This window comes from Equus caballus, chromosome 10 (assembly GCF_041296265.1).
Source record: "Equus caballus isolate H_3958 breed thoroughbred chromosome 10, TB-T2T, whole genome shotgun sequence".
NCBI classification, from domain to species: Eukaryota; Metazoa; Chordata; class Mammalia; order Perissodactyla; family Equidae; genus Equus; species Equus caballus.
Window position 1 is genome coordinate 78,036,110 of NC_091693.1, and position 18,721 is coordinate 78,054,830.

At 35.8% G+C, this 18,721-nt stretch overlaps 1 protein-coding gene across 50 annotated transcripts in view; it reads right to left on the bottom strand.

Moving 5' to 3' along the window:
- TRDN (triadin) overlaps window positions 1-18,721 on the bottom strand; it is a 392,671-nt gene that overhangs the window by 151,256 nt on the left and 222,694 nt on the right. For 13 of the 50 annotated variants that reach the window (XR_011422172.1, XR_011422173.1, XR_011422180.1 and 10 more), the window contains exons 13-14: window positions 11,615-11,668; window positions 5,520-5,549 (exon numbers count right to left, since the gene is read on the bottom strand). The exons of 8 other annotated variants lie outside the window; for them this stretch is intronic. Coding sequence is in view for 26 of the 42 variants with exons in the window: in XM_070223712.1 (XP_070079813.1) it covers window positions 5,520-5,549; window positions 11,615-11,668 (84 nt within the window). In the remaining 16 variants the exon portion in view is untranslated. The remainder of the gene's footprint in view (window positions 1-5,519; window positions 5,550-11,614; window positions 11,669-18,721) is intronic. 29 more of the 50 variants (XR_011422178.1, XR_011422176.1, XR_011422174.1 and 26 more) reach the window with 5 other exon arrangements.

Genomic DNA, 18,721 nt, shown 5'->3' on the forward strand with positions numbered 1-18,721 from the left:
TGTATCAGGTATGGTCTATTACATACATAAGTGATGCTAGAGGAAAATGAAACATCAATTGATATTGAAGCAAAAAAAATAACTCTCTGGTAGTCTAAACATGTAGGTAATGAAGTAACCCATCTCATTTGTGAAACTTGCCTGATTGACACCTTATTCAATGACAATAACAGACATTTTGCTTTGTTTTTCACTATGATTCCTTTTCAGATGTCAATTCTCGAGGCCTAGAACTTTGGACTCACTCTTATATGCATTCAACTCAACTTGCTCTTGCTCTCCTTACAGTAAACAGTGCATCTCATCTGGCTAGTTCTTGATGGAAATGTATCCTTCAGATAATACCCTGTGTTGGAAAACGCACAGGTTTTCCAGTCCCTAGGAATTAATCAGTGAAGCCAAGATTAGATGAATGAGATCTCCCTGGATCTGCTAGTGCAACACAAGTAGCACTAGTGACCACAGACACCTAAGATGAAGCTGTCAATAACTGGCTATGATTTCCCAGACTCAAAAAGCTCATTGGAATGTAACTCCCAATAATAAAAAAATCCTTCCTTGTCTGAGATGTGAAAAATTGGTTGCCTACTCATATATCTTGTAGCTCTTATATTGAAGAGTCCTAGATATTACTGATTCATTCACATAACAAATATTTGTTGAACAATGTGCAAAATGAGGAAATGTGTCAGTCCCGATAGGGGATAAAAGTGAATTAGACATGGTCCCATAAGTGAAAAGTCTTAACGCCAATTAAAGTCGAAGGGAAATGAATACAAGTAATATGAAGTACAAGGTGGTGAAAAATAAGCAATAGTAGGGAGATACAGATAAACTGTGATGGGAGATCATAAAGGAAAGAGAAAGGATATTTATTTGGGAGGGTCAGACAGATGTCCTAGAGAAAGGAAAATTTATTCTGAGTCCTAAAAATATTGAATATTCATAGAAGTAAAAGGAGAATGTAAGCTTTGTTACGATAGTAGCAGGAACAAAGGCAAGACAGCACATTGTATATGTAAAATTGATGGCAGCTTAGTATAGATGAGATATATAATATATAGAGGAAGAAAGAGGGTGGCAGTATAGGGTAAGGCTCTACCACAGAGCCTGCTGGCCTTCCCATACCATATAATCCATGCAGGCAAAAGTTTGAACCACAGCTAATATGAGTCTTGGCAGAATGCCTTGTGATCCTTCCAGAACATATGAGAATAGGATGCCTGTGAGGAGCTGTTATGAGGCCTTCTCCCACGTGCCCCCCTGTCTCTCCTGGAAGGCTGTCATGAGACAACTTCTCATTACCTCCTGGGTTCTCCTGCTTAGAGCCCTTTGGAATAGAGCTGCAGACCATAAAATCGTTTGGCCGTAGCCTAGAATTGGCTCCTCTGCAGTGAAGTGTCCCTAGCTTGTGCTGTATTATCTGGCCTCTTTCTTTGGATGTATCCTCTTTGGTGTGTGGAACAAGGTACCTTTAGATACTCTCACTTTTGCTGACAATGAAAAGTAATAAATCGTCTCAATTGCAAAAGGACTCATTGTTATCTTTTCTGGTGGAATTACTCAGGCCTTGGCTTTGACTTTGCCTTGATGTGTGAGTGACAGGAGGTCAGGGAGCAGACTGTAGGGGCTCGAATTGCAGGTCAAGGCCTGTAAGCTGCATTCTGTGGTTGGTGTGGAGTCGTTGAATATTTTAAATAGCTAATAACATGAAAAACTTAATAAGCCAATTCAATATTTTGGAAAAAATATTTAGCGAAAATATTATTGGCAGGATAATTATTTTGGTAAGAGAGTCTCAACCTTTTACAAGTCAGGACACCTTTAAATTCTTAACAATTATAAAGGACCCCAAACAGCTTTCATTTAAGTAGAGTCTATCTATTGATGTTTATAATTTAAAAAATTAAAGCTGAGAAAATTTTAAAATATATATTTCTTCATTTATTAAAAAATAATAAACCTGTCACATGTTAACATAAATAACATACATTTTTTTTGATGAATACATCTTCCAATACAAAAAAAGCGGTGAGATGGGTGACTTTGTTTTACACTTTTGTGACTCTTCTACTGTCTGGCTTATTGAGAAGACAGTTGGATTTGCATTTCTGCTTAAATATTCAATCTGTTGCAATATCATACATTATGTAGCCTCTGGAAAGGTGCACACTCATGGGAGAACAAGAGTGAAAAAGGCAAATGATGACTTCACGTTTTTATAAAAATAGTTTTGACCTTGCAGAACCACTGAAGGAGTCGTAGCGACCCCAGGAACCTGTGACTTTGGAGACCACTGCCCTGATTCACATGAGAAGTTAGTAAGACCAATAGGAGGTCACAAACAGCAGTGTGAGGTGGCAACTAAAGGACTGGAGACTGTGAATGAAGATAAGTTGTTCTAATTATTTTAGGAAGGGTTAAACAAAAGAGAAGTTCAGTCAAAAACTCTGGAGTACTATACATCAGGAGCAGAGGAAAAACAGAGGTTGAAGCTTATGCCTGAATTTGAGCCTTGGTGTCTACAAGGAGAGTGGGAGAATACATGAGAAGAAATAAAGGAGTAAGGACATTTTTATAGAAAAAAATACAATTTATTTGGGACTTTGAGAACTTCATGGGAAGTAAGAAAGAACATGTGTTAATAGATCATGTGGAACGTGTCTGTAGGGGGAGAAAGAGTGATGTGGAGGAGAAACTTCAGCAGAAAAAGGCTTGTCAACGAAGAACCTGAGTTGAACATTTATTCAAAAATGTCACTCCGCTTAGGCTAAAATATGGTTGCTCTGATGCCCAGACTCCTAAGAACAATAAAATTGATGGGCATAGCTCAATGGAGCCAAGAGTCTCTCCTCTTAAGTTTTCAGGAAGAGATTTGATTTGATGGGACATGCTGGGATAAGATCTTAATGTGAACAGCAAATCTTCAGAGTCCACTATTGCATGAAGCCCTTTGTGGCCTGATGCATGGATCATCTTTCATAATAAAGAAGTTGGTACCCGCTTTTGTTTCTGCATTTTGAAAGTTACCAGCAAAAGAACTTCTCAAGAGCATTCTAATTAAATTCCTAAAACCCTCCTGATTCTCTTTTCTCCAGGAAATTTGTCAGCCATTAATACCTTTGAACCATACTCAGAAAGTTTGAATGGGAGTAGAAATAAGCTTTCTGTGAAATAAAATGTTGAAAATCCAAATTGTATGCCCCTTGGTGATTTGTCTTAAACTTGTCTCATTTGAAGACACATGTGCTTCCTGTCCCTATGGAAATGATTTGTATGATCTTTCTTGAAATCGTAGAAAGTAAGAAACAAGAGCTGAGAAGCTTATGTCACCTCTCTGTCCTGCTTAACAGGAGATGCAGAAAGGGAAGTAGGAACTCATGAACATAAAATCAAATGACTGCCCAAAATAGCTGGACAGTAAGCCTATTCTCCTATTTTATGTTGGGAACAAAGGCAATCATTGTAGACAGCTATCTTTTTTCTTAAATATCATAATTTTAGAAATTTTAAAACTTTTTCAAAAAAGATAGAAATAATCTATGATACTCTTCAGAAACAATAATTTAATAATAACAAATATATTAACAGTCAGAGGTGTGTTTTATATGTTTTACAGCTGGTGGGGAACACTGGAGCACTTGACCCTTCATGGGCAACGCTCTGCCCGAGCTCCCCGAGCTCTTCCAAATATTGCGTATTGATTACAGACAGTTTCTCAAAAAAGAAAAATGAACGAGGCATGTAATCCAGGAAAAATAGAAGAAAAAACTTCAGAAGGATAACAATAAGGAAGAAAAAGAAAACAGATATAAAGCGTAAAGCTGTGCAACTGTAGTTTGGCCACTGTTTCGTATACCCAAAAGTCTCCAAATGCTTTTGTTTGAATGCCAATGAGTGGGAAAATATCCATTCATACGACTCCTTTACCTAAGTCAAAGGGTAGGTTGTCCTTTACTCCTAAGAAGGATGGTGGACTTGCTGTCTGTCAGAAACTGCCAGGAACTTACTGCATCTTCTTTTCTGTAATGTCTGGGTCTACTCACCACAGCATTAATCATAGAAATGATGTAATTTCCAAAATAGACTGAAGGATTTGCTTTGCCTATATGGGAAATTAGCACTGACTCCAATCTCCTGTCAATAAACACACTAATGTGTCAGTCGGCTTTAATAGGATACTATGTTTTTGCTTCCTCTGAACAAATAATGACCAACTGAAATATTTTTTCCCTCTCAAGTGTGTTGAGCCTTAGATTCCTGTTTAACAGAAGAGAACATGACTCCCCAGCTGTAATTATTATGTAAAACTCTGACGGTACTAACTATAAAGTATAACACTTGCTTTCTTATTTTTTCTCATGGGATATGAACACTAATTAAATTATAATTGTCATTTTTCAAAGTTGGAAGTGATTGCTTATATCTACATGCTATTTTTACTGAGAAAATAAGCCTAGATTCATAAACAGTGGTGACATCTAGAGACTCTGTCCAAGTGTTGTCAGGGTGCATTAGAAACCCTTTAAATAGAATGACAGTGACCGAAATGGCTGTAACATTCACCTCAGTTTGACTGAACTTTAGATAGGTCTCTTCTTGACTATAGGCCTTGACCTCCATTTTATTAGAATATTTACTTTGGAAAACTTGCAACTGTAAGTTCTTTCTCTGTTGCTTTGAAATACAAATCTTCTACAACAAGAAATATCTTTCTCCACACCTATCAGATATCTCTTTGAAATGTAATCATTAAAGGAAATAGCGCTCTTATACCCAGTCCCTGTGGGAATGCAGGAGCCTAACTTCCACAAGCAACAACTAGCAAAGACAGATGGCCCAATCACATTGCCCGTGCTCCCCTTCATTCTCCCACCCCCGCCAAACTCCTGCAGTACTTTTCCATTAGTTCATCTCAGAGTTTAAAACTCTCAGGCCTTTTGTTTCAGTGCAGTGGAGAGTTCCATTTCTCCTTTTGCAATAGCCTTGAGCCTGACTGCAATAATCTTGAATAAAATCTTCCTTGCCTATTTAATTCCATCAAGTGCAATTTTTCTTTGACAGCAGTGAAAATTTTACTCCATATCATGACATCCCGACAAAGGGAGCTGGTGTGCAGGGGATGGATTACAACTTATTTGCAGCTTAATAGAACAAAGTAACATCAGTTGCTTGTCAGTGTCAGAGATATAAGGAGTTAATATAAAAGAACGAGGTCTGTATTTTGCATATTTTTGAAATTTGATAAAACTGCTAATGGAATAGGAAGCCCAGATTTGGAGAGGTTATGCTATATCTTCTATATCTTGAGAAAGACTAGATTAAAATTACTTTAAAAAAATGTCATGCACCCTCTTGTGTGAGGTGAGGTAGAAAAAACATATTTATGCAAAATATATGCACATAGTGGATCCAGTTAGCCAAAGAGAATATAGGCAAGATGGCAGTCAAAACTCAACTCTGAATATTGGTAAATTATTCACACAAAAAAGCATAGTGGGATTTTTCATAAAACATACCTTCCTTCTTATCATCTTTTTTAGCAGCTGCTGAAATGAGGGAAAGAAAATAGTCTTAAAACATATTGAATGACCATTACTCAGAATAAGAGAATGTGTTCTATATAGTCATAGTCACCAATGCTTTAATTTATCTGCAATGAGAATAACCTAAAAATATTATTTCATACAAAAATTTCTTTAAAACTCAGATATAAGCATATACCAAAAATAATGAGTAAAAAAATGTTACATAGGCAAGAAGTCAAATCAATAAGTATGTGTTTAGTATAAGTTCACTCGAGGTTTTAAATTGTTATATCTGAGAACCACAATCACTTCTAGAAGAATATGACAAGATCTATGAAAAAAATGGATGTGACATTCCATGAATTATCTGTGCTTCGCTACCGAGGAATTACACTCCAGTGTGGAAGTCTGCATTTATATTTACAGTAACAGAGTATAAAATCTCACATTTCAGGAAGGGGCAATGAAAATCTCACCCCTTTTTAGCAAATATATGCTATCTTTTACACAGAATGCTTTAATCACTTTGAATTCTGACTTCCTCTGTGGTAGCTTTCATCTAATTCTGCATCATGACTCCATCTGGATTGAGGTTGTAGCCTATAGGTGTTACTGGAGGCATTTGGGGGAAGTATTCAGTCATCTTGGGATGGTTCCAGGCAAGATGACCTTTGATGCTGCCTAAAGTTCATTCAGGAGCCAAACCCATCCAGGGAAGCCACATTGGTTGAACCAGAAATTGCGTACTTCCCCTACGGCAATCCCACGTAAATGGATTAGAATTTGGGGGACCACCAAGAACCAACATCTGGGAATATTTTGAGTGTTTACTCTGTGTTATAATTACCAACACACTTTCATATACACCCTCTCATTTTGTTTTCACAACAGCCTGTTAAGGAAGGCAGCTCAGAGCAAGAAACTAAGCCTTAGAGACATTAAATGATTTGCACATGCTCACATAGAGAGCAAGGAGCAAAACTGGGTCTAAACACCAGCAGTAAAAGATTGAAAGGGAATATATATATATATATATATATATATACTTTTGAGGAAGATTAGTCCTGAGCTAACATCTGCTGCCAAACCTCTTCTTGTTTTTTTTTGCTGAGGAAGATTGGCCCTGAGCTAACATATGTGCCCATCTTCCTCTACTTTATATATTGGATACCTACCACAGCATAGCTTGATAAATGGTGTATACGTCCAAGCCTGGGATCCGAACTGGTGAACCCCAGGCCACTGAAGTGGAGCACGAGAACCTACTTGCTACACCACCGGGCCAGCCCCAAAAGGAAATATATTTAAATTCATTATTTTAATTTATTACAGGTGATTTTTTTCTTTATCTTCTAAATGTTATTAATATATAGTTACATTTGTAGTAAAAAGTAAATTTATAAACAAATTCTACTTTGAGACATCTGTTTCTTTTTAATGGAATTTTAACTAATAACACACAAAATGTGGAAGATCTATGTTTACAATGTGTTTAAGTCAAGAAATTTGTCTTTCCAATGATATAATGAGGAGAGTAATAAAGACAATAACCAGGGCCAGCCCCATGGCCTAGTGGTTGTTTGGTGTACTCCCCCTTGGTGACCCAGGTTTGGTTCCCAGACACAGACCTATACTACTTGTTAGTGGCAGTGCTGTGGCAGAGACCCATATAAAAAACAGACAAAAATTGGCACAGATATTAGTTCGGGGGAAACTTACTCAGCAAAAAAATAAATAAATATCAACTAAAATGAATTAAAGGATATGACACTGCCTGATAGATTTCAAAGCCAGGAGGCATAATTTCAGCAAGCCTTTCAGGTTTGACTCAGTAGACTTATTTGTAGTTAATTCTTTACAAACAAAAATTCCCTTCCAGAAGCATCATAATTTTCAAATCATACAACGTGTATACATTTTGATTCTAGAATTCAGTTGAACTTTGCATTTTGCCTGGAGTTTGTACAATAAGAAAAAGAAGTGAAATGGTGTTGTCCATTGCAAAAGAGGGTTTTTGCTTAGTTTGTTTTTCTCCTGTAATTATCTCCACAATATGTCCTATAATTTAATTCATAACCTCTCTCAGGCAAGTTGGATCAAGGGTGAGGGGAGAGGGCTCTTTAAAGACAAAAAAAAAAAAAAAAAAACACAAAATCACAAATTGAAAATTGCTGTGGTCCCTCCCAGGGTCCTGGGAGAAACTCTGGCAGGGGAGTGGCCCTGACACCTAAATTTCATCAGTTTAGCAATAAATGCATTGCTTCTGAAGAGCAACCAGTGCCAGAAAGAGGACTGAAAACCTAAATATAGTTTTGAAAATCTGTTGTGAATTCTATAGAAAAAAACCTCTGAAACTAGAAGCTCTCTAAACATTGGCAAAATCTTTTGCAGCTAGACTGAATTTTTTTGATTTCTAAAATAAGGCAAGAAGAACAATGTCCAATGTCCATGCATGCATGGGCACATGCAGGCTTGTGGATACATACATGCATTTTCCTCTTTCCCATTCTTATATTCTTTGATAGTTTCAACTCTCAACTTTACAGTAACGCAGAGAAGAGCTGAAAGAAGGAGTTTGACTTATTCTTTCATAACTGACACTACCTCTGCTTCTTGCCCTTTGTCCCTTGAAGGTGAGTGGCTTTTATTCACTGCCCTCTGGAAAGCCATGTGATCTGTCAAGCTGGATTTCATGCCTAGAAGTTAATCAAAACCAGGGTTTGGGGGTCTGTTTTCAGAATGGTTTTGTAACTTTTGCTCATGAGACCCACTGCAGGCCCTCATTTCAGCTCACCTGACTCTAATCTATTAAACTGGATTTTGTGGCTGGATGACTCCTGAATTGACTGGGTAGACATGATTCTTAATTACTGGGCTGTTGGTTTTCACCTTCTAATGAGACTGCAATGGCTAATATTTTAGTTATTTTGTTCTATGTCTAACTTCTTTCTATAATAAATGGGAGACTTTCAATGTTTGCTTTAGGAGTCCAAAAGAAAAAAGACCACTGTAGACATATGAACACGGATGCATAGAGACCTATCTTTTAAAGTGAGTTCCATGATGGTTTCTGTCTTTCCTCAGGCATTTCTTTCTCAGTAGGTGTCTGCCCAGCCATTGCACCCAACTGATTAAAAGATAATTCCTTATTTCTCTCCTTCTTTTCCCATTTCGGTCTATATTCCATTTCTGCAATGCAATTTCTGATGTAATGTCTATAAACTAGATTGATGTCCCATCTAAGTTCTAACTGGCTACAGAAAAATCACTGCCTGGATGACCCTCCATCTGCTCAGTGTAAACCTGCCCCAAAGGGAACCTTCCTCTCTTCCCTTAAGCTAGTCCTTTCCCCTGGCACTTATTATTTCTGACAATTATAATCTTCCTATTCACCCAGGCTCAAAAGCTCAGCACCATTTTTGCTCTTTTCTTGGTTTTATTCTGTATATTCTGTCAAATATTATTTCTTCAAAGTGTTCATTTTATTTTGGTTTATTTCTAATATCACTGGCACCATCCTAGTTGAGGTCATTATCTCATGTCTTGATAATGACAACAACCTTTCATAATTATCACTAACTCTTTATATTTACTTAAGCTATCTACCCACTAGCAATGCTTTTTTCCTCTGCCAATTCATTTTTCAGTCATGCTCCAAGCCTAAGTCATCCATGAGGAATCCTTCATCCCCGAGCTCTTACTGAAAGTCACTTTGTCTTAACTCATATGGCATTTATTATCTCCACGATTCAATTCAGTACTACATGATATTCTACTTGTTATTACTTAAATTTCTTTTATCTTCAAATTGTAATCTCCTGTAGTATAGAGACAGTTATTTCATAGTCTTCTCAGTGCCTCAAAACTCTGTTAAAAATTTTTTAAATGTCCTTCCAAAAAAAGCATGCTAAATCTTAATTATAATTAAATATGTACATATATATAAAGAATTTATCTACAACTAGACTTTACATATTTCCTTGTTATAAAAGTAAAAAATAAATCAACAGATTTACTCTAACCTTTTGCCACACTACAAACATCATTATCAATTTTGTCACTTTATACCTCAAAAATATCAGTCTCTGCTACAACAATATTGCCGATTGTGTTTAACTCTTGCCTTGTACACTGTGCTTAATCAACAGTTTCATCAAATTTCCTTAATAGGATAGTTATAACAAGCCTTTGAAATTCTAGGTTACCATTCACTCAATAAGAAATCCTTTAGTCTGAAGGACTAAGTGCTGAGGCTGCCTTGTCCGATGTAATTGGAATATAAAAGTGAAGAGCCCATGGCCCCAAGCTCAAATTTGAAGCAAATTTCCACATATCTCTTCAATTTCCTCTCCTTGAACTGCTCTAATATGAAGCTGAAGTAAAACTAAATTCCCGCCTCGAGTTCCACACCCACCATGACCCTCAGAAGCCCCAGTGGAAACAAAAGTGTCTTAGGGTGATTGTGTTTTTTATGAGAACATATATACATTAACCGTAATGATTCCTTGAACTAGTAGTCACTCACATGAGGAATTCACTCTGACCTGCATTTTCATGAATAGAAAACACGAAGTAATATTTGCCCTTTCTACCTTCCATAACATTTGTTATATTCCCTATCAGAATTCTTTTAAAGAAGAATCTGTTTTCTCAAACAAACGGATGATCAAATGAAAACTAAAAACTTGTATCATGGTTCTTAGCCATTCTAGCATATATTGCTTATAAACAACATCATTGGGTTCAAATGGCATTCAGTCAACCCATTTTACCCACATTTACTAAGCTGATTCTGCATATAGTTGGGTCTAGGATTAAATATAACAGAAAAACTGTTCAGATGCAATCATGTCACATGCTGAGGAGTCTGCTATAAGGACCTTCTGCCCAGAAACAAATGTCCCAACACCTAAATACATCTCTTTTATTAGTCAATATTGTATAGTGTAGCATGGGAGAGAAAACAAAGATTTTCTCCAGTAAGTATTTTACCTTTTTTTCCCCATGAGTATGTTGTGTAAGGTTTTCATAGATGATAAAGGCAGAACACTTGTACTCTTTCCTTATGCTTTCATCAAATTACTCATGATTTGAGAATGAAGTTTACATAACTCATTGTATTCCATTCTGTTGCCTTAAGGACACTTTGAGAATGGCTTTCTCAAAGGGTGTGATTTCAGGTGATCGTTAAAAAATAACTTTATAGGAAAATTATTTTAAAGAAGTATTTTTCCCAACTAACCTTAGGAATCAATATTTTTTCTGAAGGTCTCTTAAAGAAAACGACTTTCTTTTTTGAGGAAGATTAGCCCTGAGCCAACATATGCTGCCAATTCTCCTCTTTTTGCTGAGGAAGACTGGCCCTGAGCTAACATCTGTGCCCATCTTCCTCTAATTTATATGTGGGACGCCTACCACAGCATGGCTTACCAAGCGGTGCCATGTCCGCACCCAGGATCCAAATTGGTGAACCCCGGGCCGTGGAAGCGGAACGTGCGCACTTAGCCGCTGCACCACTGGGCCGGCCTAAGAAACCCACTTTTGATGCCCCAAAGTAAGTGATGAAACAGCTTTTCTCAGATGGCTCATAAAAACTAAGGTGTAGTCATAGCTGGATTCCGATTTTTTCAGTCTTGGTATATAGATGAAGTAATACTAATTTAATGACATACTGACTGATTTTTATAATGTGACACAAATTATAAGGTATAGCTGAAAATATTGGAAAACTTGTATATTACTGGTATATCTCCATGTATGCATCTATCCATCTATCTATTAATCAATCTATGGTTTATTTTTGGAACTCTAAGTAAATGCTCAGTGACTGAAACCTGGCACCAAGATGCTAAATCTTGGGTCCTTCAGTGGCTCCCCTGCAAATCTGGCATTACTCTCAGTCGTGCTTCCTCCAGTTACTAAAGAAATACTTGAAATGTGTGTCTTCATGCAACAACATAATGTTTTCTGTAATAACCCAGCAGATGGTGCTATTCTGCAATAAACAGCTCTTGCTTTTGTCAATAAAGTGCTATGTGCGTTAGAAAAAAAATGTAATAGAATTTTTTAAATGTTTTATTGCTTACCTTGTGCTGCAACTTTTATAGTCCCTGGCTTGGTTTCAGGGGCTTTGCCTGCTTCTTATAAAGAAGAAAGATAAATAAATTACCATGAAGTACTATTTCAAAAAGATATATAACAATGAAAAAAGGAAAAATTACAAAAACAAAAACAAACAAAAAACATTGCTCTTGGCATTCCGAATTTTTGTTAAGAAATGAACACAATTATTAGAAGAATCGCTGAGAATTAGGCTTACCGAGACAAAAATAAAATGACTGAACCAAATAAAAGCGTAAAATAAAGTTTCCCGAAACTGTTTTCCTTCACTGTTAACTGACCATGGAACACTTCACATTTGTTTAGCACCTGAATTTGAGTCTCAGAATTCTTGGTAAATTATTTCTGTATGGTCAGCCCTTTGAAATGGATGGGACGTTTAGACATAAACAAAGTGTCTCATTGAAGGCCACTGAGTGACTAATATGAGAATAAAGCTCAGAACAATCAATTTCCACCTCCAGTCTTTGACGTAAGATGCCATCCCTACACTGCGGTAGTGTCCATCTGGTTAGTGTGGCCTGGGTGACAATATGTGTTTTGAGAAAATGAGTAAGTTTCATATTAAATCTTTCTTCCCTCTTAGTTTTCTTTTTGATTGAGTTTTGTTTTTTGTGTGTGTTGTTGTTCAGAATGTTCCCTTTAAAGAAACAGGATACAAAAATAATTTATGCGATAAGCATTTAAATATATTATTTAATTAATTTGCATGAAAAATAAAGGGAAAATAAAGATTTTAAAAAAGCAATGGCTCATTTCACATTTTACTAAATAATTGTTCATCATATGCTTTACTAAGTTTTTGATAATTGAATCATCATTTAACAATATGGGAAGGAAGATTTGGTCGTTTGTTTTAGATATTAATGTTTGTTCTTTCATTCATTGCATATTTATTTAAGACCTATTATGTGTATACACTAAGCTAGGTGTAAATGTAGTAGTTGATACACATATATAGTCAATATTTCATTTAATTATCATCAAATGTTGATTACAACTTCTTTAATATTACAATTCTAGAGCTATGAAATTGCAAAATTGCATCAGAATAACTTGGCAAAGAACCATAAGCAAAGATTTTGTGTTTTTTTTGGCCAAACTAATGAGATTCAATTTCTAATTCACGCTTTATCTCTTGTTGGTGAGGTAATTATTCACTTACATGATAACCATGATTATGAAAATGCTGATTTTTCATTCTTTTTATATAAAGGAAATATCGTTTGAGTCACACATATGGTTTTCATTATTCCTATGTTTATTTCTTAAGCCAAAATATCTTTTGCCAAAATTAAATTCAGAGTCCATTCAGCATACATATGATCTCTTTATTATTAATTTTCATGTTTTTCTGGAGGAAAACTCCATGCCAATTATCATGCCAGTACTTAGTTATACCCTTAGTCATACCCAGAATAGGTGGTCTCAATGAAAAGTTAGTCAAGATTTATACAGAGACAGTGAATTCTTAAATAATATATTTCTAAGTACTACTCTAACCCTACATCTATATGACTAGCCTTTAGTAGGCATTTAATAAATAATTGGTGAATGAAAAAGTGGATGAAAGAGTGAAAGAACACGTCAAAAAGATCACCAAAAGTATCTAGACTGCTCAGGTGTTTTAGTCCTTAAGATCTCAGTGTACAAAGAACTGTGGAGGAGTTCCTGATCAAAAAAGGAAAAGACTTTAAAATTGCTGTCAGTCAAGTACCTTAGAATTTTTATGGCTGATTTTCTCCCACCTTCTCTTTTTTCTTTATGTTGTCTTAGATTACTGATTCTCAACCATCTCTCCACCTCTAAATTTCCATTGGATCACCCAGTACACCCACTGGTGAATTACAGAGAGCTTTTCTTAGGTTCTTATTGCTTCTCTCATTGATCGTTCAGTTTCTCTGTCAGTTCCTTTCTCCCCCAGCGCTCAGGGTGCATCATGCCCTTGACTCTTCAGCATTCCTAGGTTCCTGAAACATGTTGTATTTATATATACACATTGTCATGAATCAGATAAGCCAAATGCTTCAATCTCTTCTGATTCCATAGGCCTGCAACAGTCTCATTGAAAAAATATCGTGAGTGCAAATATTTTGTTAAGGAATCAGTTTTTGCATACAGGTTTAAATGTCAATTTAATATCATGAACTTTTCACGTATAGGACTCTGTCTATTCTCTGACTTCTTTTAACACAGAGTGTAAATCGATTGAGTTTTCAAATGTAGGTTTCATATAACTTGAATAGCAAAAAAAGCAAAAAACAGTGAGTTCAGTATTGCTCTTTGGTTAATGGATAGAAGATAAAGATTAATAGCATTGTAGAGAATCGTACTTACATTTTAAATATTTTCTAAGCAATCCCCCAGCCCCCCCAAAACTAAATCACTGCATTTAAAACGTTTTTATTTTTTAAATAAGTTGGGAAAGATCGTTTGCTCTTTCAAAAGTAATAATGAACAATCCCTCAATTATATATTTATGATATATAATTTATATATATATATATATAATTCCCCTATTACATATAAGTCCCTTCACTTCAGCAAATAACAGCAAAATAAATAAGAACGATGCCTCCCAGCTAAAGAAAAGTGTCCATTAGAGAGAGGAAAATCTTACTGAGCCAGGAGAATGAGTACTAGCAAGTGTTTAAGTAGGTACTGACTTGCGATGACACAGTGTTCAGCCAGGTCACCTCTCAATACCCAGCCCTCTGGACTCAGCGGTACAGATTTCTATTTCGATGTGTACTCGTATTTTAATTATTTACTTCATGCAATTATACCTTCTTACTAATCTATAAACTCCCTGAGATCACTGACTATTATTTATTCAACTTCATAACACTAGCACCTAGCAAAATGCTGGAAAAATTCTCTCTAATAAACACGTAAGGAATCGATTGCATAAAAACCTAATTATAAGTGACAGAAAATCCAACTGATCAGTTTGAAATGGGACATTAAATTTAGGAATCTGTTTCATTTTTAAGATTATACAAAACAAATTCAAACTCTCTTTTCCACTTTGATCATTGATCATGTATTATGCAGAAAGTGCTTTAAGTTTCAGAACTTGATTTTCACTAGAATGTACTGTGACTGACCACATTTGGGAATTTTGCAGAATTTCACTATTTCAAACAAAATCCCAATTAATTTGCATAGATTAGGAAATATAGGTCTGTTTTAAGGGTATGACATCAACTAAACATTTCTTTAGGACTTAAATTACAAATCAATCCTCTTTTAATAATATTCCAAAAAGGAAACAGAAACATTTCTTAAAAGCCATCTCTTAATAATTCTGCAATAGTACAGGGCATTTAGACTGTTCTTAGGTGAGAAAACTAAATATAGAAAGATTGAATGACTTTTCCACAAACCAGGAGAGAAATTACTTATTGATTCAGCGCTAAACTTTGAACCAGTAATATAAAACTTCCTTTATCCCTCAAAATTTATACATCCTTTTTCGGATAAGATGCTAGAAACTAATGACAAATTATCCTGCCCTCCACTGAACTGCTAAATCAAGCTCTTAATTATTATATTCTACTCTTATAAAATCCAGTATTATTTTTAGATGTGGATACCCCCAAAATAGAGAAAGGTTAACATTTAAGCTAAAAGTTACTATATGCTTAAAAGCTCTTAAGCTAAGACTCTTGTACTTGTAGCTCCAGGAAAGCATATTTCAGGGGCCTCGCTTCATTTCAGTATGATAATGACTCTGTTGACATGAAATTAATCATGAAGCAGCCTTCGGCCATCCTGTCTGACCAAGGGGCCTGAAGCCTGAAAGGAGGGCCTATTTGCTGCCAGATATGCAAATTGCACAAGGTGCACAATGCAGAAATATGAATAATTTATCATAATAATCTGTTATTGCTAGAGGTTAAAAACCTAAATAAACTGGCGGCATCATCTACAATAGGTGGCATGATTTACCTAGACTTTTTTTTCCCCAGAAAATCTTCTTCTCAAGTAACGTGTTTTGTTTTAGAATCTAAATAGCCTTTACCTTAATATCTTAACATTATGGACTTAAATTCAGAAAAAAAATGATTATTTAATATTTGTTAAAATACTCTCCTGATTTTTTCTTAAATCTTTAAGAACACAGACTATCTTTTCTGTTAAAACCATTCTAAGTATTTCTTACTTTGAAAAAATAATTTCGATCTTCTAATTAAATGTAAGCAAATCTAGCTATAGTCTCCACACGTGGCATCAGCTTTTTCCTATATTATTTGGAAAACTATAGCACTGAAAAAAAAAAAGCTGACTGGGAAGTATCAGTCAGAATACTCACAATTAGAGTAATATATTTCCCCCTTGGGGTATCATCTAGCTGTCTGGATAGAATGTGTAAGAATGACAGATTTCTTAAGCATTGAACCATTTAGAATTTAGAGTTGAAGATCAAGGTATCAATTGATTTAAATGATTTAAAGAAGGAAGCTTTTTTTTAATAAAAAGGGAAGTTATGAAAGAGACACAGATCATTTGGCCTTTTACACTAAAAAATATTTGACACATGAAGGGGAGGGTCGAGTCCATTTTAATTAAGAGAAACCTCCTGCTATACAGCTAGTAAAACAATGGACTGCAGTACCACGGGAAGATATGAAGCCGCATTCCTGGAGACGCCAGATAGAGAGAGAGAGACATCTTAGAGAGGTCCTAGATGTATCTGCCTTAAGCAAAGAGACAGCACCAGCTAGTCACTGCAGGCCTCTTTTCACCTTCTATAGCATCTTTCTAAAATCAGTGCCTACGAACAATAAGAAACACCAGCCCCGATTGCTCTAACATTAGTAAATAGTGTCTGAATATTACCATTCTGTTTTTCATTTTTCCAGAAAACAAAAAACACATACACTCCTTTATCTCATTACCCAATTTTGGAATGTTATAAAGAAACAAAGTTGTAAGTGTAAATGTAGCCTTGTGAAAAGATAACATAATAAGGAGAGTGGAAGAAAAAATTGAAAGCAATGTGGTTTAATCCTTGTTTGCATCCTCAGTCTTTAATACCGTTCTTGGCTCTGAGAAGGTATCCAGCAAATGTTTTTGTGTGAATAAATGAATAAAAATTAGGATACAAGGTGTTTTAAAAATCATCGTTATATGCCTGAAAATTCTAAACCAAATGGATAACAATTATCCTAATAAAATTGCCCAGACTCACAGTGTTTTTCCTCTATAGCACTGCAGATGTCAAAACCTGAAGAGGTTATAATGAACTTCAAAAAGAATCTCAGTTTCTTGTAAAAATGGCAAAGTTTATAAAATGCAGGTTTATTACACTGATAAATTAAAAAGATTTCCAAAATGAAGGGATCCTTAACAGAGAGTCCTAAATCAAGGAATCCAAGGAAGAATTCCAAGGTGTATTTTTATTTTTTTTTTATTTTATTTTTTTATTTTATTTATTTTTTTTATTAATGTTATGATAGATTACAAGCTTGTGAGATTTCAGTTGTACATTTTTGTTAGTCATGTTGTGGGTACACCACTTCCCCCTCCGTACCCTCCCCCCACCCCCCCTTTTCCCTGGTAACCACCGATCAGATCTCCTTCTCAATATACTAATTTCCACCTATGAGGGGAGTCATATAGAGATCGTCTTTCTCTGACTGACTTATTTCGCTTAACATAATGCCCTCGAGGTCCATCCACGTTGTTGTGAATGGGCCAATTTCGTCTTTTTTTATGGCTGAGTAGTATTCCATTGTGTATATATACCACATCTTCTTTATCCAATCATCAGTTTCTGGGCATGTAGGCTGGTTCCACGTCTTGGCTATTGTAAATAATGCTGCGATGAACATAGGGGTGCAACGGACTCTTGAGATATCTGTTATCAGGTTCTTAGGATAGATACCCAGTAATGGGATGGCTGGGTCACAGGGTATTTCTATTTTTAACTTTTTGAGAAATCTCCATACTGTTTTCCATAGTGGCTGTACCAGTTTGCATTCCCACCAACAGTGTATGAGGGTTCCTCTTTCTCCACAACCTCTCCAACATTTGTCGTTCTTGGTTTTGGATGTTTTTGCCAATCTAACGGGGGTAAGGTGATATCTTAGTGTAGTTTTGATTTGCATTTCCCTGATGATTAGCGATGATGAACATCTTTTCATGTGTCTATTGGCCATATTCATATCTTCTTTTGAGAAATGTCTGTTCATGTCCTCTGCCCATTTTTTGATTGGGTTGTTTGTTTTTTTGTTGTTAAGCAGTGTGAGTTCTTTGTATATTATGGAGATTAACCCTTTGTCGGATAAGTGGCTTGTAAATATTTTTTCCCAATTAGTGAGCTGTTTTTTTGTTTCAATTCTGTTTTCCCTTGCCTTGAAGAAGCTCTTTAGTCTGATGAAGTCCCATTTGTTTATTCTTTCTATTGTTTCCCTCAACTGAGGAGTTACAGTGTCCGAAAAGATTCTTTTGAAACTGATGTCAAAGAGTGTACTGCCTATATTCTCTTCCAAAAGACTTATTGTCTCAGGCCTAATCTTTAGGTCTTTGATCCATTTTGAGTTTATTTTGGTGTGTGGTGAAAAAGAATGGTCAATTTTCAATCTTTTGCATGTGGCTGTCCAGTTTTCCCAGCACCATTTGTTGAAGAGACTTTCTTTTCTCCATTGTAGGCCCTCTGCTCCTTTGTCGAAGATTAGCTGTCCATAGATGTGTGGTTTTATCTCTGGGCTTTCAATTCTGTTCCATTGATCTGTGGACCTGTTTTTGTACCAGTACCATGCTGTTTTGATCACTGTAGCTTTGTAGTATGTTTTGAAATCGGGGATTGTGATTCCGCCGGCTTTGTTTTTCTTGCTCAGGATTGCTTTAGCAATTCGCGGTCTTTTGTTCCCCCATATGAATTTTAGGATTGTTTGTTCAATTTCTGTGAAGAATGTTCTTGGGATTCTGATTGGGATAGCATTGAATCTGTATATTGCTTTAGGTAGTATGGACATTTTAACTATGTTTATTCTTCCAATCCATGTACAAGGAATGTTTTTCCATCTCTTTATGTCATCGCCTATTTCTTTCAAGAAAGTCTTGTA